General features: G+C 47.0%; 7 protein-coding genes across 7 annotated transcripts; 2 read left to right on the forward strand and 5 right to left on the reverse strand.

Moving 5' to 3' along the window:
• Positions 1 to 6: 6 nt before the first annotated feature.
• BDV38DRAFT_227342 (uncharacterized protein) lies at positions 7 to 1,037 on the reverse strand. The gene is made up of 2 exons (XM_032052879.1): positions 420 to 1,037; positions 7 to 297 (listed from the first exon to the last, which is right to left on the reverse strand). Exons 1-2 carry the CDS (start codon positions 670 to 672, stop codon positions 176 to 178), a joined length of 375 nt encoding a protein of 124 aa, XP_031907991.1. The 5' UTR covers positions 673 to 1,037; the 3' UTR covers positions 7 to 175.
• Positions 1,038 to 1,807: 770 nt separating this feature from the next.
• Positions 1,808 to 2,922, reverse strand: BDV38DRAFT_227381 (type 1 glutamine amidotransferase). Its single transcript, XM_032052880.1, has 3 exons — positions 2,320 to 2,922; positions 2,178 to 2,252; positions 1,808 to 2,121 (listed from the first exon to the last, which is right to left on the reverse strand). The coding sequence occupies exons 1-3, from the start codon at positions 2,686 to 2,688 to the stop codon at positions 1,837 to 1,839; spliced, it is 729 nt and encodes a 242-aa protein (XP_031907992.1). The 5' UTR covers positions 2,689 to 2,922; the 3' UTR covers positions 1,808 to 1,836.
• A 616-nt stretch (positions 2,923 to 3,538) lies between these two features.
• BDV38DRAFT_275537 (putative FMN-binding domain-containing protein) lies at positions 3,539 to 6,428 on the forward strand (the record flags this gene model as incomplete). The annotated part of the gene is made up of 3 exons (XM_032058051.1): positions 3,539 to 4,305; positions 4,651 to 4,768; positions 4,821 to 6,428. The coding sequence occupies 3 exons, from the start codon at positions 3,539 to 3,541 to the stop codon at positions 6,426 to 6,428; spliced, it is 2,493 nt and encodes an 830-aa protein (XP_031907993.1).
• A 2,770-nt stretch (positions 6,429 to 9,198) lies between these two features.
• On the forward strand, positions 9,199 to 10,875 carry BDV38DRAFT_288231 (putative DNA repair protein rad9; the record flags this gene model as incomplete). Its single annotated transcript, XM_032061009.1, has 7 exons — positions 9,199 to 9,312; positions 9,382 to 9,540; positions 9,597 to 9,726; positions 9,795 to 10,010; positions 10,063 to 10,634; positions 10,685 to 10,801; positions 10,849 to 10,875. The coding sequence occupies 7 exons, from the start codon at positions 9,199 to 9,201 to the stop codon at positions 10,873 to 10,875; spliced, it is 1,335 nt and encodes a 444-aa protein (XP_031907994.1).
• BDV38DRAFT_297416 (RCC1 domain-containing protein) lies at positions 10,718 to 12,193 on the reverse strand. Its single transcript, XM_032063121.1, has one exon. It carries the CDS (start codon positions 12,113 to 12,115, stop codon positions 11,000 to 11,002), a length of 1,116 nt encoding a protein of 371 aa, XP_031907995.1. The 5' UTR covers positions 12,116 to 12,193; the 3' UTR covers positions 10,718 to 10,999.
• Positions 12,194 to 12,435: 242 nt separating this feature from the next.
• Positions 12,436 to 15,410, reverse strand: BDV38DRAFT_262792 (putative MFS phosphate transporter). Its single transcript, XM_032056133.1, has 3 exons — positions 14,480 to 15,410; positions 14,248 to 14,415; positions 12,436 to 14,187 (listed from the first exon to the last, which is right to left on the reverse strand). The coding sequence occupies exons 1-3, from the start codon at positions 14,794 to 14,796 to the stop codon at positions 12,669 to 12,671; spliced, it is 2,004 nt and encodes a 667-aa protein (XP_031907996.1). The 5' UTR covers positions 14,797 to 15,410; the 3' UTR covers positions 12,436 to 12,668.
• A 1,594-nt stretch (positions 15,411 to 17,004) lies between these two features.
• BDV38DRAFT_227418 (uncharacterized protein) lies at positions 17,005 to 17,657 on the reverse strand. The gene has a single exon (XM_032052881.1). It carries the CDS (start codon positions 17,474 to 17,476, stop codon positions 17,117 to 17,119), a length of 360 nt encoding a protein of 119 aa, XP_031907997.1. The 5' UTR covers positions 17,477 to 17,657; the 3' UTR covers positions 17,005 to 17,116.
• Between the last annotated feature and the right edge of the window lie 5,115 nt (positions 17,658 to 22,772).

The following is a 22,772-nucleotide window of genomic DNA, read 5'->3' on the forward strand; positions in this document are numbered from 1 at the left end:
CATAATCATAATTATATATAAGTTATTATAAGACTAGATACACGCTGTACATAATATCATATCAAATACTAATCGTAACCACCTGACCCACTCATCTTCTCATGACGTTCACATATTAGATAAAAACAAAAAAAAAAAAAAAAAGAGAAAGACCACGCAAGTCCAGATCCCTGGCTTAGACACCAGGACACTCGACAATATAGCTGCGGAACTGTTCCGAGTCGTCACCGGAAAGGCAGGTCTCAACCTGGACTTCGCGGCGATTAGTTTGGCAGGTGACGTCATCATAGAGAGTTACTGGGATTATGTTAGTTTGTTGCCACAATAGATCCTGTTTTCAAAATAATGAAACAAAAGAAAAGGGAAAAGGAAAGGGGAAACGAGAGAGAGAGAGAGAGAGAGAGACTGGGATAACTTACCGGTACAGCTTTCCTGATACTTGGCTTCGAAGCGCACAGACTTGATGGTAATGTCGTTGAAGGTCTGGCACTTGTTGAGGCTGTCGCCGTACACTCCCAACTCGCCCTGGTTTAATTCCGAACAGCCGGGTGCGCCGTAGACACGCAGCTGGACGTAGCGGTAGTTGGGGTTGGGAGAGGGACTGGCCGTGGGAGCTGCGGAGACGCCCATTCCCAGGGCAATGGTGGAGGCAAGGATGGTGGTGAAGAGCATTTTGAGGGTTGTTTTTGTAGTGATAGGTTTGTGGTGAATTGTTTTGTGGTAATTGTTCTGTGGTAATTGTTCTGGGGTTATGGATTATTGGTGGTGGTGGAGGTGGTTATTAAATAGTAAATAAATCAATGTGGTTGGGGTTGGGGAGGAGGTTGGTTCAAGTAGTTTAGTTTGTGGGGTAGCGGTGTGAATGATCGTCCACTGATGACTGGAAAGACTGATTTATTTTCCTCGGGATAAAACTTGGTTTATAAATGGTTCTGGGGGGTGGGACAGTCCCAACTGTAGTCTGTAGATCTACATGGAGAATGTAGTTGGAGTGTTGGTTCTATTCTTGTGCACTAGAAGGCAGTGCATGTTTCCCTAAAATCTGACGGCCGTATCAATAAATAGTAGTACACACTGCTGTACTGGATGTGTGGACAGATTTTATGCGGGCGCACACGCATGTTTCACTTACTCCGCCTCGTCCGTGTGCATGACTACTACAATGTGACTCGATCTATGAAAAGCAGTTTGTGGATAGTGTGATCTTGCCGAGCTAGAGTGCTATCGACCAAGCTTTGCTGGCAAGCTTCTTGATATGCACGGTCACGTAGAGAGACATTAGTTGCTATATTCAGGGTCTTTCCCTAGCGCATACTTGGTGCCGATTGTTTACTACTCCACTGTCTTCAGTCCGCGATGAGCCACGGGATTTACCAGGAGAGACAAATTTCTATATTTATAGCTTGGGGATTGAATAATTGGAGCTCGGTAGAATATCTCCACATTGGACGTGGCGCGCCTCAAGTTCTAGACTTCGATCGTCAACGAAAGACGGGCACCTGACCGTCTGAAAACCTGAAATGAGGCCTCACATTCTATATCCTACTATTTATATTAGAATATTAAATTATTATGTCAGTATTAACTAATTGGAATCGTTGCCGTTAAATCGATCTCTGAGATATCCCCGCTACTTGGTTGGACGTTAACAAGACCAATGTTTGTATGTCCCATCACTTGTTGATGTTTTCTCACCAGATGTATTGCCTTTACCCTCATGCACATTCCAATATAGAATGACTATTTTGTACATTTCTCTACAACGGAACCTGAGATAATACTGTTTCCCAAAAAAAAGCCTTTATTCTATCTCCAAATTGACATCGCAATAGTGCTTCACTCCTTCACCCATTCAATTACCCGTCTCAGCACCTCAACCCCATCCGTTGGCTGATCGAGCTTTTTTAAATGATTCTCTAGTTCCGGCTGAGAAAGATTGCCATTGTAAACATCGTCCTCTTCCAACAATAACTTTTTGGCGAGGGCGGCCTCGACCTCTGGATGTGCTTGGAGCGACAAGACCGTATTTTCTTGATTCACAAATATTTCATGGTTTTCAGCCAAGTGAACAAATCCTAATCCAGGTTTTGCTACCTCTCGTACATGAAACTCTGGCAGGCACTGGAGGGGGTCATTAACAGGAAAGTTGACGGAAGGGAGATCAACGAAAGACGCACATAAGAGTTAATGTCTGGGGCGCAAGCAAAGAATTTCTTCCCGGCTTCTGTCAACTTCACGTCTTCAAGGCCAGCCTAAAACAGAACGAGTATGAGTTTATGGTTCTCTGTGGTGAGTTAGTAACCAGTTGAATGTACTTACAATTGGACCTGTAGGCACAGCTCGCACCTCTCCACCGAACGCCCTTGAGATAGCTTGGTGGCCCCAGCAGATACCGAGGATCTTGGTCTTGGGTGATTTCCGCGCTGTTTCACGCAGGAAATCTAGCACACCCAGAACCCAGGGCTCAGAAGAGGAGGCATCCGCTTTGCCTCCACTCAGGACGATCAGGTCGTATTTTTGGGGGTCAGGGAAGTTGCCTTGGAAGACAGGGTCGTACATGTCGATCTGGGCGTCGGGTGCAACACCTCGAATGGCAGCATGATATGACTTGCGCACATCATTCCAGAACTCGTTATTAGGGGGCGTGTTGACGAGGACAGCGATACGCAGTGGTTCTGGGCTGCTCATTGTGCCGGATAGTTCTTAGGTTAAGTATGAATGAGAAGAAGGCATGCATCTGTTGGATTGTCTTGTTTGAGTGCTTAGATGGGCTCTCATGCATGCTTATATAGATCATTCTCTGCTCTCTCATGTCGTCTTCTATTCGATTCGGCATCGTGTGGAATAGAGCCAGATTGTTCATGCCGATGGAGCATCGCAATTGCACACTGTTTATGGTAAGATCAATCCACCAGAGGCGGAGAATTTCATCCATGCACCGTTAGCCCTGGAACCTTTCACTTGAGATCCACTCTGTACCGTGCGATGAAAGACAATATAGTAGTTGGTTGGTAGTTATCGCTATTCGCTACTAGGTATATGTTGCGCTAATCCAAATTGAGTGACCAGGTAACCCAAGTGGATTTCCAGTTCTCCAATCGTATGTCTGGCAAAGCCCCATAAAATACCGGATCTGGTGAGCAGGAACGATGAGCCAATGAGGATAGCCGATGCATACCTTAGCAATCAGGAATCGGGATCTCTATCATCAACAAGAAAAGTAATACCAAATCATATTCTTCTCATACCCGGTAGACTGGCGACAAAAGAAACATCAGACCCGTGGCAATGCCACATCACCCATTTGAACTTGTTGACCCTCTGGCGAGAGATTTTGGATCCGCTTCTATGACTCGATTTGCCACCTCTATCATGTTCTAGTCTCTGGCTATGTCTGGCCAACTCAGAAATGGATTGAGAAACAGTGACTAAAATCTGTCAGCAGTAACTATATAAACCCGTTTCATTTTTCAGGACTTTTACCCTTCGTTTCCATTCATTCTCGAATATATCCCCTTGAGGTCTAAATCATCTAATCATGTTCCTTCCCAGTGTACACGCAGAACCCGACACGGAAGTCCTCCTTAAATTCATCCAGGAAAACCCCCTAGGAATCCTCGTCACAGGTATCAACTCATCCTCACAGAACTTCCTACAATGCACTCATGTCCCATTTGTGCTTGACCTCCCCGGCACAAGAGACAACGAATCACCCACCCCCCAACTTCGCGCCCACATCGCGAAGCAGAACCCCCAAGTGAAGGCCATGCTCGAGGCAGTTGACGGCAAGCCACCAAGTGTCCTGTCCCTTGATCAGGATGTCCTGGTGATCTTCAATGGGCAACACGATCACTACGTGACTCCTAAATACTACACGGAGACCAAGCCAGACACCGGCAAAGTCGTACCGACCTGGAACTACTCCGTAGTTCAGATATATGGGAAGTTGTCTCTCTATTACGACTCTAAGACCCCGGAGGCAGGGTCCTTCCTGATGAAACAGATGCATGATTTGTCGGAGCAATGTGAGAGAACGATTATGGGTTTTACAGGTGGGGATAGGCCGCAGCCGTGGAAGGTTGCTGATGCGCCGGAGCGGTATATTGAGTTGATGCAGAAGAATATCGTCGGGATCAAGATTGAGATTGGCAAGATTGAGGGCAAGTTTAAGATGAGTCAGGAGACGAGACGAGGGGATCGGGATGGGGTGGTTAGGGGATTTGCAAATCTCGGAGGGGCAACTGGAGAGGTTATCTCAGCGTTGGTCAAGGAGCGAGGGGAGATGCATGATAAGAAGAAGGAGAAGTTGAAAGCTGCGAAAGAAGGGTACTAGTTGTCCTTGCGAAGTTGTCGGCTACTGAAGGACCTTGATGTATAAGTTTAGGAGTCTTGTTGAAAAGAGGATATGGTCAGATTGTCTAGTATAATTTTGATTATACCCACTATTAGTATAACTAACACGTCTAATAGTAAATAAGCACCTCGTGATTTTGTCGTTTTCCATACTGGTTTCTCTTTTGGAAGCACATTCTGCAGTTCTTCCTAATCAGGATTAGCTTTGGGGTTCCCGAATAAAATAATTACGGTGGCCACCTGCCACTGCATTCATTCATCCATCATCAACTGACTCATGTATTCCGACAGCATCAGAAAACACACCACCAGAATATTCTGCCATATGTACAAGCCTGTACCTCCTAGACCGAGAAAGACAAACATTATACGTTCGCGCAATGGCTGTAAAAGCTGTCGCAACCGAAGAACAAAGGTTGAATTGCTGCATAGAATTGCGATTATTATGGCGCTAACATTGCATAAAGTGCGATGAGCAGAAGCCAACATGCGGAACCTGCGCGAGACTGGACAAGTGCTGTGAATATGTTCAACCCGTGCTCAAGTTCCAGATTATAACGGCGCAGAATACAAAAGGGCTATTATCCTCACATGATACTCCGTCGGCAGAGAGGAAGCAAAGGTTGACAGGGAACGAGAGGCTTTCTATGCAAGTTGAGCAAGGTGAGCCCCGGATAGGAGGCTGTGATATAGTTAAATCATTGCAAACAACTGAGAGAGATGTCTTCTACTCTACGTATTGGGAGGATTGCTGCTTACCATCCTTGCACCCAATATTCCATTCTGCCACTCTGTTGACCACGGACTATCCTATCCTCAACGACGCTATCCTAGCTCTGTCCTCTTGTAACATCAGCCGTCTCTACAGTGAACGCAAAACATCTTCAACTGGACTGACGGGACCACTGAGTCCCAGTCTCACTCATCAAACAAGAAGTCATCTGTACTACTCATCGGCAATCAGGAAACTGACCACAATGAAAGTAGCCGACTATTGCCATAATGCCACGGTTGTCTTCCTTGTCCTTGTTCTATTCGCTCACCTAGAGTCGGCAATGGGCAATTTTCAAGGCTTTTATTGCCACGTGCAGGGGATGATGAATCTCCTCGTTGAGTGGCGTGGAGAAGCCGGAGACGTGACCATCAAGCCCCTCCTCACATCATGGATGCAGACTCGGTACGTTGTGTGGTGGGCTCGTGCCTATTTCAGCTCTCTGGATATACATCAGCAGTTACCGTCGATTCCCTTACCCATCTCATTGAAAGAAGTACCCCGTACACTCCACGAACGACGTGTCAAGGTACTAAGCATAATGTGTGAATCACATCGACTGAACTTTAAGACCGTGCTCCAACATTTTAGGAAAGTAGTGTCCGAAGAAGAGGTTGAACATGAAAATAACCAGGGCTACGACGAATGCGTTTCTCTCCTATGCCAAGAGGCTACAAAGTTAGACGAGTGGCTGTTGCATCTTCCACCATCTGAGCAGCCTATTTACGAACCCAGTGGCACGAGAAGCACGGCAATCCATTTTCAATCTCACGATGCAGCGCTCAACTACGCCTACTATGTAGTAGCGCGTATAATGCAGTGCACAGGTCTCCTGCGAGAACTATACAGTCAAACCACTCCAGGTCACGAAGATGAATACTACAAAGCGGAGTTTTGGGTGCAGACATTAGTACAGGTTGCGCAAGGTGCAGAGATGCGGACATCTCTCACCCGAAACAGTTATACAATTGGGTTCTCGGGCTTACTCCTGGCGGGGATTCTTCGATGCCAAAGTCTGTCTGTCGGGTTGGAGATCCAAACCTGGCTACAAACACTGCAGGATCTGCAACCAACAGAAGAAGGAGCTTTCCCGGTTTATCAGACCTTGAGTGTCGTCAAAGCGATCAATCAACAGAGGATGGTCGGCCGAGATGTGTTTGCTGTTACGCAGCCGGTGGACGATGGTGGTGGACACCCCAAGGTCACGGCCTACAACAGCCAATTTATTAATACTCTCTTGTTTCATGGCAGATGCCAAATACGCAACTGTCTCTTCGAGGAATGCATTACTTTAGGTATTTAGATCTATATCCAGGGTCGATAACCAATACCACAGCCTCACGCAGGCTACTTTTATACAATTATGTTTTCAATCTCGAACAGCACCTTCGCAATTACAAGTCAGTCTAGCGACGAGCCGGATTCTGCGCGAGCAGATCATAGGCTAACTATGGGAGCTGTTTCTTTCGAAAATTCTAGTTCTTCAGCATGGTTGCGAGGGTTCTATGGAGTAATGCATTTCGATATAGACTATTTGTTTGAATTATAGCTACTCGTTCTAGGTAATTAGTTATTTCAACTATTTTAAATATGGATAGTTAGGTAAGCTTTCAATTATTAGTTAAGAAACATCTATTAGCATTATATAACTCTCTCGAATATAGGTTATAAAACCTGGCGATAATTTGAAACACTAAGATATAGTCCCACTAGCCCTACAACATCGTCATCAATCTTCAACACAAAATTACCCTCACTCCCAGCCACCTTATTTCTACCCCCCAGTGGGTCATAGAAACCAAAACCTGCTAAACAAGCCGGTACTCCTTCGCCAAGCGCCATGAAACGTTAAAATACAATAGTGTATGGGGTACAGCTTTCAACCCCATAAAAATGTGGAGTTTCTCCAGTCCCAACGGTGACCTTTTCGGATTAAGTGGCTGCATTCCGCTCAGTTTCTGGAATCGTACGATCCACGGAAGAAAGGGTATTGTAGTAATTTTTTGACGTAATAGGAAAAAGAAAGAAAAAGAAAATGTCGTGGTCTAAGGTCTTATTCCTAGGTACTATAGCTGTCCACCCGTTACGAATGTTCATTCGGACATTTCGTCCTTGGATTCCTCTTCTGGAAGAGATCATCCGTGGATCAGGATCAGGATCTAGCATGGTCAAGATAATGAAGAAGGGGAAAAGAGAAAAGAAAATAAGAAAAAAACATTTGGTACCCATCTGGGTCTTCCAGGGCAAAATCGAAGTATTCACCGAGTTTACATATCAGGGCATCGCGAATAGAAGCCTCGGCAAACTCGTGAATATTCGTGTCGATCGTCGACTTTAAGATGGATAAACTGAAGCCTCTATTCCCGGGTCCTAGTTGACCGATACGCTTTCGAGCTCGAGTTCGCGGAAATTGTTTAGTTGGCTGATGGCCTGGAGTAGGGATTTGCTGTGCTCGGGTTTGTCGCTTCCTTCGCCTTTCAGGTACAGATATTGTAGCGCTCGAGTCGCTGTAGGGCTTTACAGCTGCTTATCCAACCCGCGACTCGGGGAGTCAGTTGGGAGCATGCTTCATTGTAGCGCACACCTATAGTATTTTCTAATACTAAGACCTTTAAAGCTGGTGGTACGGTTAGTGAGAGCAACTCGTTGATTGCTGTGATCCCAAGATAAGCCAGCTTGAGTTCCAATGTGAGCTCAGGGCCCTAATTATGCGGGGTCCTAGGTGGGAATGGCTGGACACTTCGAGATACTCCACAGTGTTAGGCCGCAGCCCATTTAGAAACTTTTCCGAGTCCGCGTCTGCATCACTAGGCGGTTCACTATACCTAGTAGTGGAATGCTCGTAAGCAGTACTGGGCTAGAGGCATCGTACAGGACCATATCATGAGTGTATTGTGAGTTGTTTAAGGTTGGGGCAATGGTTGCGGATCGTGTCTCTCACATGATCCGTAAGAGAGGCCCCGGACGAGACACTTAATGTTTGGAGAGAGGGTAATTGTTGAAGGAATTCAGCTAGCTGGGAGGGTTGCACTTGATACCCAGTTAGGTGCCTCCTAGTGCGCTGTGTTGTAATGATATAACCTACCATTGCAGGACATTGCCCTTATCGACGTTGACTCTCTGATGATTGCTTTACGACTATTAGCTCAGCGCGGTACACAGAGCTATTATAGAGCTAGAGAGTGAATAACGCAGGTATATCGAGACAAGAGTAGACTGACCCGGGCCGATTGTCAACAGAACAAAGTCTATGTCATATGATTTAGCAGAGGAACGGAGGCGCCTGTTTACTTTCATCCCATATGCATGAGACAAATAATCATTAAACTCCGGGGTAAAGGATGCTCTATACATCGTCCGAGGGACGATGTCACCTAGTAACACAGCTAACCAACGCCTTGTTATTGTCAGTGCACAGATCACAAAGAAGGTGCTATAGCTTTCCAGGTCCAGATAGTGAATATGACCATAATAAAGCAATGCGTATGCTCCAAGACAGACAGCGTTATGGAGCGCCCCATGGCAGCCCATTTGCGAAACGTAGCATTCTCTACACCTTCAAAACCGGCCAGTGTCATAGACGTCCTTCGAGATACGAAGTGATTCGATCTCATGGGCGAGGAATTAAGCCGCCTGGGATTGGATATCGGTGAATAATGCACAGCATGTGCAACAACAGCACTTCACCTATACAGAACCTGCAAGGCGGTTTCCGTGAAGCATCGAGATGTTATAGCACAGTTGATACAAGCTGTTCTAGTCGTACTGGTCTCCGAGAATATTAAAAATAATGTAGAGAATATCATTGGATAACGCGAAGGCCATCCTGACATAAAAGAGATCCGTCAACTGCGATGATCAGCTCAATGCGTCTCACTATCAGAACTTGTATTTTAATCTTTTAAGGTCGAGCCCGGGAATGCAGTACCGCTTATGTAAGCTCGCGTTCGTGTTTGGATTTCATGCAACTGGTCCGAGTCTAGAACTTCAGGTCCTTTTACTAGTTCTTATCTGATACCAGTGACAGGTATAGAGGCTGGCGAATCCAGATAGAATACTACCACTGAAGAGATATGGCCGCTTTATCATTTTCTCTCGCCCCCGAGGCGCTGTACCAGCTGCACGATGCACTGACGTGCCTTGCCAAGTTCCATGAGACAGTAGCCATCGAGGCCGAGTTCGATCTGGTTAGTCCCACCCCGGAATTGTAGGGCCATGTATCTTTCAAGTACATCTTAACTAACCGAAGAGTCCAGCTTCGTCTGAGTGTGCTCAATTCTACTAAAACAGCATATGCTGCCTTTGTCTTTGAAGCGGACACCTTCTTTGAGTCCTACTCCTTTGACATGCCACGGGGTAGTAGAGCATCTAGGACTGGCCGTCCCGATAGATTCTGCTGTCAACTGTACATCAAGGTGAGAGCCTCTGGGACGTTGCATTTAGTGATGCTCTTGACACTAACATTCTGAAGGCATTGCTCTCTGTCTTTAAGGGGAGAACCAGAGATAAGGATACCGCAGTTGAACGCTGCGAAGTTGAGTTGCATGAGCACCTGGATCAAACCGAATGCAGGCTGGCCATTAAGATGATATGTGGACTTGGTAAGTAACTAAATGAAATCATCAGTGTAAAGGTCATCTTTCTATGGGCTTACTGACATTCCTTCTAGGGGTCATCAAGTCCTATAAGCTCACTTATGAGCCAACTACGGTTAACCATGCCGTCTTTGACAGGACGAAAACGACAAATCAGTGGAGCATAGAACCTAGATTTCTAAGAGAGATAACAGATCATTTCAGTCCCTCTGCAGAGCAGTTGGACATTTACTCTGAAAATGGCAAGGCCGTTTTCACTAGCTTTACTACGAAGATCACAGATGGAAAAGGTCTGGTTCATTCATTAGCCTTTATAGCAGTTCTCTGATTAACGTCCCACAGAGATTCTCAAGAAGCCGGTCCATACATCAGTGGCTATCGACAAAAAGGACTTTGAATATTTCCTAGCGGAAGACAATCTCCACATTGCAATCACCTTAAAAGACTTCAAGGCAGTAATAGCACATGCTGAGTCTGTACATTCAACACTCACAGCTCGATACACACGCCCAACGCGGCCCTTGCAGCTTGCGTACGATTTCGGGGGCGTGAAGACCGAATTTACTCTGATGACAACAGGAGACGCCGATAGCGATGTCCCAGATTCATCTCGTGCGCCAGAATTATCGGCAAGGCAGACGCCTGCTCCAGTCAGCGTCAGTCGAGCGAACGTTACTTCCAATACGAACCATATGCCTCCACCCCGCGCCCGATCTATTCGTCCGCTCACCGGAACTCCTGGAGCTTCCGTTCGTGGCACAGAGACGAACACCCAAAGCCAGCGGCCGCCCCCTGCATCCATCCAGTTCGACAGCCTGTTCGTACCAGTAGATGATGACAGGCAATGGGATGTACCGAACGACGAAGAGGAAGAAGCCGAAGACAGACTTGGCTGGGATGCAACTGGCGATCAGGTATGGCAAATAGAACCAATCTGCCCAGGCGCATTGCTGATCAAAGCTAGCAGACATTCGACGAGAGTCTCGCCCCCCGCTTGCGAGATAATGAGCCCAGCATGCCTCACCAAGACACAAGCCATGATGAAGATATGGGTATCCCCCCGACGCAACGTATCTCACAGGTAAGACAATCCCGCTCCGCCACAAGAACCGCGCTGACATTCCATAGCTTCACGGTCTTGGTCTCTTCGACTGAGGGAATTAGACTCTTGCTCCAATAACATATTGGCTGGATGAAGGTCGCCAGCCATGGCCCATCATCCAGTACCCGAAATCAAGTAAACAAATCTACTTCCCCTCCGTGCGAGACCATGCGCAGGTCACGACATGACAACCCAGCTAGTCGCACAACCGGCCCCAACACCAACAACAAGGGACTCCGCTTCCATAGGGAGGGGAATCACTGCATACTTCCCCTTCACATTCCCCTGTTCATCAGCAACAGGCCCACAATTCCCATGCTCCCCCCAACCAAATGCCACAACAGTGCCACCCTCAAGCAAAGCAAGAGCATGCTCACTTCCCACCGCCAACTCCCTCACAGCCGGCAAATCCACTGGCGGAAGCTGACCACGATCATTCCGCCCCCAAGCCAAAACACCCCCATCCTGCTGTACATAGACACCATGCCAACTTGCCCAGATACCACGATACGCCCCCAAAGCGGGAGGCACATCAGACAAAACATTCCACCTATTATCTGCGGAGCCCAAGATCACAAACTCCCTCTTGGTCCTATCCCCCGTAACGACCGTAAACTCGCGCCCACAAACAGCACCCGTCGCCCGAAACGGCACCCCCCCAACCCTAACCGGCTCCCAAACAATCTTTTTCCTCTTCGCCACCTCCCCAAGCTGCCCCTTCCTCGCCGCACCCCACCCATACACCTCTCCATCTGACAACACAACAACCGTATGTCCCATACCACTCGCAACACTCACGACCTCTGTCCCAGACGGCGGGAAATCCTTAACTAGCACAGGCCTAGTAGCCCGTGCCACCCCCTCCCCAAGCCCCAGTTCCCCCTTCGCCCCAGACCCAAGCACAAACAACCTATCTCCCTCAGCAGCAACAAGGAAAGTCCCCTCCCAACACGCCGAAACGTCCCTGAACGTCTCACAAGACTGCCCACTCCCATCATCATCATCCCGTGCAACGACCCTCCGGAATCTCATTAAAGAATCCCCGGGCTCAACGCCACATCTCCCATCGTCGTTACACCCCGCTGCGTACACGGCTCCATCGGAGAATAGAAGAAGGGTGTGGTTGCCACCTGCTGCTATGCGGCGAATGCAATTGGTTGATTTGCCTTCAGTTGACTGTAGAATATCTAGCTCTAAGCCTTCAAATAAACATTCAGTGGGGAGTGAGACGTCTTCGTCGTGCCCGATGCCTAATTGGCCGGATCCATTGGATCCAAAGGCGTAGAGGGGCATGTATTTATACGGTTGTGGGAGCCGCTGAGGTGGGCTGAGTTTATGTTGAATTGTGTTTATGTGTTTAGTTGGTGTACTTTCATTGATTTTGATTTCCAGAGAGAAGGTTCACAATGTCAGTATATTCTATAATGGTATGGTGGGGTTGGTTTCTTATCTGAGAGTACGGAGTAGTTGTTGTGAATATAGAGACACCGCCTACTGTTTGTGGTGTGGAATCGATCGTGGTTGAACGGTCACCTGATCTGAAGATACTTGGGGCGGAGAATATTTGACTTTATTGACTCGGAAATATTACGTCGGAGATTTAAGTAGGAAGATAACGATGATGATCCAGCACGCTATTGATTGGGGTATGCAACATTAGGCAAGTCTATACTATATACGCGGGTATTCACAGCACTCAATGCACATTGCTCTCGTCGACCGATTCAACAACATCACAAAAGAAGAGAAATTAGGCTATACGGGTAAAGAGACGAGAGGATTTCATGCAGAACATGCCACATCCCAAAACAGTCAAAAGAAACTCAGCAAATGGGTATAAAAGCAATCAGGCGGATTTTTCAGACTTTTCGTTGAAAGACGCGGTCGAGTCATCTTCGTGGGCCGCAGGAGGCAGAGCGAAGTTATCTGACTTCGCATTCTGCTCCATCGGGCGGAACATGGGGCTAGTCCGATGGAAGTATGCGTGAACGTGTCCTTCCAAGAGGCTCTCGTCGGTATCCATAGCGAGCTCTTCACCCTTCTCTTTTTCGGAGATACGAGCAGCCATGGCAGACTCCCATTCGGCACGGTATTCCTCAACCTTCTGCTTGTAATCGGCATCGGCATCATAGAGTTTGCCCTTGCCCATCAAGCGTTCCCAGAGAGACAAGTGCTTCGGGTGAACAGCAGGGCCGTGGTACTCGTGCTCACGGCCGTCACGGAGGTACTGCCAGCGACGCTCCTGTTCCTTAAGATCCAGGCCAGTGGTGTCGGGGAGGAAAACGAAGGTCAGAACCATGCCCGCAAGACCGAACCAGGGAACCACGTAGAACTTGGTTTGCGTGTCGATGTAGTTGTACAAAACCGACGCCAGAAGGGCACCAGCCTTACCGGCGGCAGCAGAGAGACCGTGGGCGGTGGCACGAATAGGAGTGGGGAAGACCTCGGCGGCGACCAGGAAGGTGACCGAGTTAGGGCCAAACTGGTTGAAGAAGGAACTCAGGAAGTACATGGTTTGGAACTCCTTAATGTGCTCCGGCGAGGTGTAGTACTTGTAGTGAAAGGCGGGAACGACGAAGAGGACGAAGCACATCAGGAAACCGACCATCTGCATCCACTTGCGGCCATAGAGCTTGTTGTCGATCAGGAACGAGGCGAGATAGTAGCCGACCAGCGAGACACCCACGTTGCACAAGTTCCACAGCCAGGTTGGCATGATCGACTTGGAGGAGGGGCTGATGACCGAGATGAATTCCGACTGGAAAAGCTTGTTGCCGTAGAAAAACACATCGTTGGCGAACCAACCACCAGCAGTCGCCAGGATACGGGGTCCAAAGTACTTGAAGGTCAGTGCAAGAGAGTTGAAATCGTAGCCGGTGACGGATGCCTTCTTCTTGGCCGCCGCCAACTGCTTGCTAGCAGCCTTCATATGGTAGGCACGGTAGTAGACCAGCCACAAAGTACCCGCTGCAGGAATGGCGAAGGAGATACGGTACACCCATTGAGCGGACACAGACGAGTAGGGAGGGTTACCGCTGCCATGGTGGAAGCAGAGCAGCAAGATGATGAGAATAACCTGGTTGAAGAACTGACCCCAGCCTTGCATCAGGAAAGCGCTGGTGACTTTCCTACCACGATGAAGACGGTCCTCCTTGGTCGAGACTTTTCCAGAGCCAACGGCATTCTCCATACCACTGGTTGCAGTCATGGGATATTCACCACCAACACCAATACCGTAGAAGAACAGCGACCAAGCATAGCAGATCACCCAGCCATTCTGGGTCACACCCCAAGCAGCGGTAAGCATGATCAAACCGATAAACATGATGGTAGCATCCTGAATCAGACCCCAACGACGACCAAGCCTAGAAACCCGTTAGAATTCCCGACCAATCATAAGCATCCAATAGAAGAGAGGTGCATACCAATCACCGATGATACCGACTAAGATCTGACCCACAATGATACCGATAATTTCGAGGTAGTCGATGGCGTTAAGCCATTGTGCATTGCAAATTTCATGGTCCTTCCAACACGACTTGAAGGCGGCCTGGAAGAGGGGCTTGACGTTTCCGATGGAGAAGAGCACGTAACTAGAGCGCTCATGGGTTAGCGCTCGACCAGTTCTGAGGCGTTCGCGATGGAGAAAGCACTTACCCCTCTAGACCGAGACCGGCACCAGGAAGCACCATATTCCGGAAGTAATAGGAGATCGGCGACAAGGGATCTTGCTTGGTCATTTCCCAGATGCTGCTTAGTTCGCGCTTGGCTTCCTTCGCATCGTAGGAGCTCACGAACTTGAGCTTCTGGAACATGGGCAAATCGGCCCAGTAGGTACCGTCTGGGGTATAGCTGTCATCGGGGCGAATCAGCGCATCGAAAGCACCCTTCTCGTGATGATCCATGTCCTCAAGAGGATTATGACTCTCCGACATATCGGGCCCATGGGGGGCACGAGGTCCAAAGTCGGCCATCTAGTCGTCGAGAGGTGAAACTGGGCAGGAAGCGACTATAGCAATGGTTGATCTTGGCCTGCGAGATGAGAGGTTGGAGAGCTGGTTAAGCACTCTTGGTACCCCTAAGGAAATGAAGATGACCGTGGTGAGGCGTTGACACACGATGCAGGCCAAGTCGGACAGGCGCGAGGTTAACTTATATGCAAACGGACAAGAGCACCCAAAATTTCTCTGGGCAGAGGCAACCCTCCACCAGCCCGCCTTCGGGACCTAGGCACATGGCCGAATGGCGGTTTGTGATAAGCCAATGCAGGTCTGGTTAGATCCAGAGTAGTGGCGAGGATCCACGCCGGGCCAAGAGCGACAGTCTTGTCAGTGGAAATTCAGCGGACCATCCACACTTAGTAGAGTTTCGCCTGGTCCGAGAAGGAAGGGCCCATCGAGGCCAGCAAAACCGGAGCTTTCCTAGTGGATGGCATTGCCTACAACCGACGTTCGCCCGTGGGGTGGAGTGAGTGTGTGTATGTGTGGATGTGTGTGGATGTGGGTAATTATTGATGACTGGTTCCCTTCCATTAGGGCACGTTTTTCTCTTTTCGTTTTGGGGAGGACTTTTCTGGACCGGAATTGGCGAAGAAAGAAGAAAAAAAAAAAAGTAAATAAAAAAAGTAATAAAAAGTAATAAAAAAGTAAAAAAGTATTAAAAAAAAAAAAAATTCGTTAAAAAGCCACTAAACCTGTCCAGTGGAAAATGGCGGAACCACGTTACAAGCGCGGAAGGCGGAGCTTCTTTTTTTTCTTTTTCACATTTAGACTCCGTGGATCAACTTCCGCCATCGTCCAATGATTGATGCACGTGGTGGCAGAATCCAGCAGATCCCCCACCACCGCCTTCTGCATGAAGTTTTCCCCCCAGTTTTCCCTTCCGCCAATCATTCTCCCTCCCATTGCACGCGCCCACTGAGACTGTCAAGTCATCTAATACTTTCTCTGTTTTCTCTGGCATCCGGCACGACTTCTGACCTCCAAGAGGGGAAATTAGTCTGGTGATAATGATAATTATGGATGCGCCTGAGACCCATCATCAGTTCCCTGGATGTTCAACGGTATCCGTGCTCTGCCCTCGGTGGATTGGATATGTCATAGTCATAGGAGCTTATTCCACAAAGCAGTACCTGACAATGTGATCTAATTTCCATTGATTGAGTTAGTTGATATTATTAGGCACCTCTTTTTACTCCTCAATACGGCTTGAGACACGCAGATTATCCGTGCACGATCCCGTGCCCGTCGTTACCCTTGCATCATGTATAATGGTCGAGGACAACGACTGCATGTACGTACACTTGTACAACAGCCATCCCGATCTTGAGCAACGTAAAGGAAGTTTCCCAATTCAGTATCTGCTCGTGTGCCGTCTTCTGCCTATTCTAGCGGTGGTCACACCCACCAGAAACCAAAAGTCCCCTCCTTCTTGCATGCCAAGGGAAAGAATGAACTCAAGTTCCGGCCTCCATGAACACCAATTCGCGACTGAGACCGGGACACATACTTGCTGACGGGCCGGTACCTACTCGTGGATAAAGTCTATCTCATTTTTAGCCTGGACAGTGGATAAGCCACCTGCATGGCATCTTGGCACTGGTCCGGGGTCCAACAACCAGTCAGAATGCCCGCTGCGGCCACGTTCCCCGTGGCACGCTGATAAGTGCGGAGAGACTTTGTGAGATATGATAATGATCGCGAAGTGGACCCTCTCCCCCTTTGCTTTGGTCAAAGTTGACGGAACCGCATTCTGATAGCAGACCACATGGTCACCTCTCCCCTTGCAGCTTATTCACTACGGAGATTACTACCAGTTCTGCTGGACCTGCCGGTCCTGCCGCTTCAAGGAAGAGTTCCATGGCTTCATTAAGTTTCTATGCTACCGCCAAACCAGTCAGTAAGAAGGAATCAATATACTCGTGTCGTCATGAGGAAGCAAAAGACAGCACGATTGAGCGCTTACTAGACATCTTTAATCTCCTAATGGCCACCGGACCAGTCATGTCAGTCGACCTCTCGTGTTTGATAGTGGAGCTATGTTTCCGTTCTATTTTGAAGCATTCTTGCTGATCCAAATAATCATATGGTCCCGTACTATCAAACACATGCGTCGAAGCCCTTGAAACATTGGCTCCTTCACGTCCCACTCATCTGAATCCCCCTATCCTGATACCCGGCTTACATGGTAGCTCGCACGAGCCCGGTAAAAAGAAAGAAAGACCGCTGCACCATAATCATTCCATGGGCTTCAGACTAACAAGAAACGCTGCCTATCAAATCCTTCAGGGATAATCTAATTAGGTTGCGCCACCTCAGGTCGCTCATCGCCATGGCTTCTTGGACAAATCTTAGCGAGGCTTAACCTTCTGGTCTGTTGCTTAGCTAGGGATGATGACGAAGAACCAACGGCAATTAAGAACAGGATCAGAAGGTCTGACAAGTGAAACGTATTGGAAGGCAGCCTTGCCAGGCGAGTATCATTACATGACTCGGTCGATAGCCTCCAGTTCATGCTTCGGTCACTCCGATCGCCTGATAGTTCATTTCGCGGCCCATCATTTCCCATCTCTTTCTTTGCCCCTTTTCCCTTTAACTTTTCCCTCATGCAGCTAACAGTGAAGAGGCACCAACGAGGTCCAGTCCATGTACCCATGTGCTATCCTTCCACCAATGGCTAGCTGCCGTGCTGCACCCTTTCCATTCTAGAAGCTCCTTGCATGTCATCTGGTAACCGACTGCATCAGGCAGATTCCAGAACCCGGACGCTCATATCCGCTAAAAGCTTCCACATATTACATACTAGTACCCCCAAAATACGTGGCCAGACCCCCCCCCCCCCCATGTGGCTCAATCCTTACACACGAAGGGAATGTAAACGATGAGGACGCTAGCCGTACCCGAGATTCCGAGACACTGCCAGAACATAGCGCCCCAAGGCCCTGATCACCCTTCGTTCATGCAAAACAGGCGTTGACTCCGTGTGCCTAACGCGGCTAATGTGAATCGATGTGGCGACGCTCCTTACAGACCTATTATTGCCTGTTCTAGACTATTCTGGTAAAAGACCCGGTCAGTAAAAGACACCCATAATCTACTTCCCATTGGAAATCGCTATCCTAGTCATTAAAAACCGATACCTAGCGAGTGATTCTATAGTCAAGTCACCTCTACATGTAGGGTTACATCATCAGGTGATACAACAGTTTGTCAGACATCAATCATATTATTCTTATAAATACCCGCATGCGCCCTTGCTTAACGGCAATCTATATCAAGCAGAACTATGCAGACACCCACAGAAAACCACGCTTACATACATAATGTAGCTGTCACAAACAAGTTTCGTCTCTTTTTTTGCTTTCCAATCGCAGAATTCCCAACCCCAGATCAAGATAATCGGTTACATGTCATATGACAGTTTCTCGTGTCTCCATTCAAGCTTGGTGGAAGAAGTACGCGAGTCGATCGCAGGATGCATAAGCCTTTTTCATGTCATACCACTTGCTAAGATACGAATCTACCTTGTTGCGCGTATCTTTGGCGGTGATATACTAGAAACTAGATCGCCTAGAAGGAGTCTAGCCGAAGTTGCCTGTGTTAGACTGTAATTCTAGAGCCAGAGCTTGGATTCGCGAATGCTACAGAATCACCAGACAAGGGTCACGTAGTAAGAATGGTGCCGTGGGCACCTGTCTCGTAGCTGAGCTGTTTGCCCCGCTGTTGGTGGTCATGATATCGGTGGAGGAATGTTTATCTAGAGTTACATTTCCTGGGCCAGCGCCACTGGAACTACGGAGGCCGTTTCCGGGGGATTGGAACTGATGGCTGACGAATGTCGGGTTTGATGTCACTGAACTAGTCTTCAAGAATATTATTTTTCTTTTATTTTATTTCATTTTATTTTTATTTTTATTTTTTTATTTTTTTGGCTTTACTTGTATGAACTGTGTAAGGTAATGCAGAATGCAAGGCTCGCCTGTGCTCCTAGCGGATCGTGATTACGGGCGATTTCAGTTCTCTACAACGCCATGTACTACTCGTCCGTTCAGTTTCTTCTGCTTGTATGTTGACTAACTAAATCGATTCTTGGTGTGTATCAGATGCCTGGCATTGTATGTTTCTTAGTAAATGCCCAAATGTGTTTACTCAGTAGTATGGTATTATCGTTTACTTGGTCTCGGACCCGATATATATCCGAGCACAGGAAAGGGCTCGAATACCGTATATTGACTCGTGTGATATCCTTAAGTGGGAACTTTCCAATGAGAATGCTGATTGAGGTAGTGGACACGCCACCTGAGTGTTTCCTTCTATGTGTATCTCACTGGAAGTCATGTTAAGGTTGGTGTGTCGGGGACTCGGAGTGGTGATTCATTGATTAAAGCATTGGATGCTGGCATCTAAGGCGTAGCTTGCCTGAGGCACTAACTAACTAATGCCTAGTTCTATCTCCGATACTACATATCTAGTATATTATACCTGATTCTGTTATTGAGTTTTCTTCCTCTACTCTTTCCTCCATATACGCTTGTCGCAAAGACATAAAAACAATGTCTCGATACAGCGCTACTCCGCCACTCGATAAACTCCCCATAAAAGTATCATAATCATTAGATAAGAAATCTAATTCCAAGGAAGGCCTATAGGAGAAGCGATATAGTTAGTATACAAATTAGAAGCCTGTACCCCACATTAACACTGCCGATCTTGACGGGGTCTGCTCGGTTGTTTGTCGAGCATACTAGATACTTTCTGACAATGTGCAGTAGGTGGACCCCATGAATATCGAAATATAGTCCCAAAGAGCTGACACGTCCGAGAAGTGAGATCTGTTTTTAGATCTTGCCTCTCCTCGTACATCATCTGGGGTCAACACATCGGTTATGCCAGCGCATAGCATGGGGCTCAGGAGCGAATATAGTAATAACAAAAATGGCTGCCTGTTACATGATGACGCGGGGAAATGGACCTCTGATGGTTTGTACTCTGATTCTTCTCTTTACACTATGACTTTGTCATTTTCTGTGGTTTATGTATATAGAGTTGGCGAATGAACTGTTGAGATACACAGATCGTAGGTAATAGTATGCTTTCATCCAAGCATTATAGGGCACAATACCATAGTATAATCCAAGCATGTAGCTACATATTTTTTTTTGATATAAAGTGTCTTACACGGTGAACTCCACTGCATCAAACTCTATAAGCGAGAGGGTATCCAGAAAGGACATCACACAAGGCAACTCTCCTATGAGCATCGAGTCGACGCATCCAAGAGATACCCATAGAATTGCATACAAGATCCTCCAACTACAGCCACACTCGAAGAAAAGCAATAGCGCCGACCACATGTGGACAAGCACATCTACCTGAAAACTCTCTACCTCTCTGACGGATGCCTAACCAATACTTCTATTCTTGGATAGTAAAGCATAACTCCCAGCCAATATCCATGAACCCTACCAGATCTAATAGATCTACAGATGACGACGCCTGCAAGCAAGCACCAACACCAACACCGCCATCAAACGTAACCCCATAAGGTCCGCCGACCGCCATTTTATTCAACCTCCTTGAAATCTGCCTTGGCGGAATGACTCCGCCACGCAAAACCCGCAGAATGTTTACTTTCTTCAGTGAAAGCCGAAGCCCTGCGCATCGGAGAATCAGTCCCAATTTCGGTAATGACCGGGGGGATAAAATTGTTGCCTAATGTTCGGACGTGTCGCGGGAAGTAACTTTTAAGGTTATATCTTGCATGTATCATGATCTAATCTTGCAGATTGGCCAAGAACTGAATGTTTGCCTGAAACTCGGGGTTGAGTTTACGCTAACTTTTCATGAATGATGTTTTGTATACTACTTGTGATATATCAGAAATAATTGTTGATAAGGCCTGTGTTTTATGTTTTCATTGGGGAAGTTGTCGTGAGAATTTACCGCAGGCGAATGATATGTACAGTAGTCACCTGGTGTATTCTGCTATTCTTGGAACAGGATAATCACATGTTGGGCTTTGCATTGATTTCTCGAGATCACGGACGTGCTATCGAACAAGGACCGGGAACTTTCTTTATGAAAGATGATTTTGAGATTCATAAGAGTAATTGAGCAAGTATGTTTTTGCGATTAGCGTCAAGTTGATAGTAAAGTCACAACGAAACACACGGTCCTTCATGAAATCCATGAACATTAACCGTGTCCAAGGCTATAGAAATACGGATAGAGTTTAAGTCATCGGGAACTAAATATTTCGAGTATGTCGCCTTTCATCCCGGTGTTATCTTCTCAATTACAGATTGCTATTGCTTACGGGCTTGGATACAGAGATATGAATGGAAGAAAGTAGCTAACGACGTTAATTGGGCTAAGGGATAGAAAGATGTGCGTTCCAACAGACTGCGTGATAGTGAGGACTACAGGTTTTCTGATACCCCTACAATTAAACTCAAGAACTGACGACTTATACTGGCTAGTCCCTTTGAGTTGAACAATCATTAAAAGTCCAAACCGGTTCTAGAGCAGCAGACGCCATTCAATCATGAGAATGTACTAACCCGGTAGATATTCCAATAATAGGACCCGGTAATTGCTGCCATTGCGTGACATATATCGACCCTTTTTTCTCTCCAAGACAAACATTGAAACACTGTTGCAATTGTAAGCTAACTTAGGCTTCATACATTTCATTGATTCATGCGTCATCTTTTCGATGATTGGGTAAAATAACATGTTGTTACATCCAAGCACGGTCAGTACTGACAACACTTTGTGCTCTCAGTAACTTTGACGGGGAGAACTCTAAGGCAGAAGAGAGTAGATAACCCTAGCTATCTTAACCAGCATTCGCCGATGTCAATGAGCCACAGACCCTTCTTCCACTCGTATGTACCGGGCCTGTTTCATATTCAAAAGGCATTAACAGTGTCATTAGAGACTCAGCAAAATGCACAACTGTTGAACTATTCCAGTATGGCCTCGCTTGAGGATGAGCGTTCTGTTCAAGCTGGATTATATGGCTGACAAAGGCTTAGGGGTCGCGCCATGACAACCCTGTCAGTGGATCTCGCTACCATCGGTCGGCCTCTACGAAATGTGACGGCGATTACTCGGAGTATGTCCACCGTTGTGTGATATAGACCCTATTGCTGTCATACACAATGGCATTGTCAAACTGCACCATGCTTGATCAAAGGCGTACGCAGTCTAGGTGGAAGACAAAGGCAGGTACATTCCGAACTAGAGGCTGCCCTTCCTGTCTGCTACCATATTCACGGCGGAAGAGTTGCAACTGATTCATACCATGCGATATCAAACAAACAATCGATCGACCGATCAAAATTCTATCAACCTGTTAGAGCCTAACTATTGAAACGTCTAGCTATGTAGGCGTATATCATGCGATATTGCATTGCAGGGAATGTGTGGTTTTATCTGTGCTATACGGGGGAAGTACGAGGCTTTAATCTCAAGGACGTGATGGCCTAGAAGAAATCCGGTTGTTGATATCTGCTGCTACTGCTCTAATTACTTGTTTTTCATATGCCCAATACATGGTTTTCTTCTACATCATAGTATCGAGATTTTACTATTGATTATTTAGTAGGCGTACTTATAGCATTGATTCATTTCTTCAACTCTGGAATTCCTTTTCTTTTATACAGATTTATAGTCTCTGTGTTTGTAAGAATGTGTAGAAGCATGGTCATGCATATCTATAAGGAATAGATGAATGTCAGTGTCTCAGTTACACCAGGTTCAACAAAAAGTAGATAGGAGTTAGAGTCTTAGAGAAATAAAGCATAGAAACAAACGATGTCCTCCATTCCTACAGTTTAGTCACTTTAAGCATTAGTATACAATATCGTGGATGCCTAGAGCAGGGTTCTGTTGGTTTGGGCTGTTGGAGGCCTATAGGAAGCTCTACGAGCCCTTATACTAAGCTCTAC

This window comes from Aspergillus pseudotamarii, assembly GCF_009193445.1.
Source record: "Aspergillus pseudotamarii strain CBS 117625 unplaced genomic scaffold BDV38scaffold_95, whole genome shotgun sequence".
NCBI lineage: Eukaryota > Fungi > Ascomycota > Eurotiomycetes > Eurotiales > Aspergillaceae > Aspergillus > Aspergillus pseudotamarii.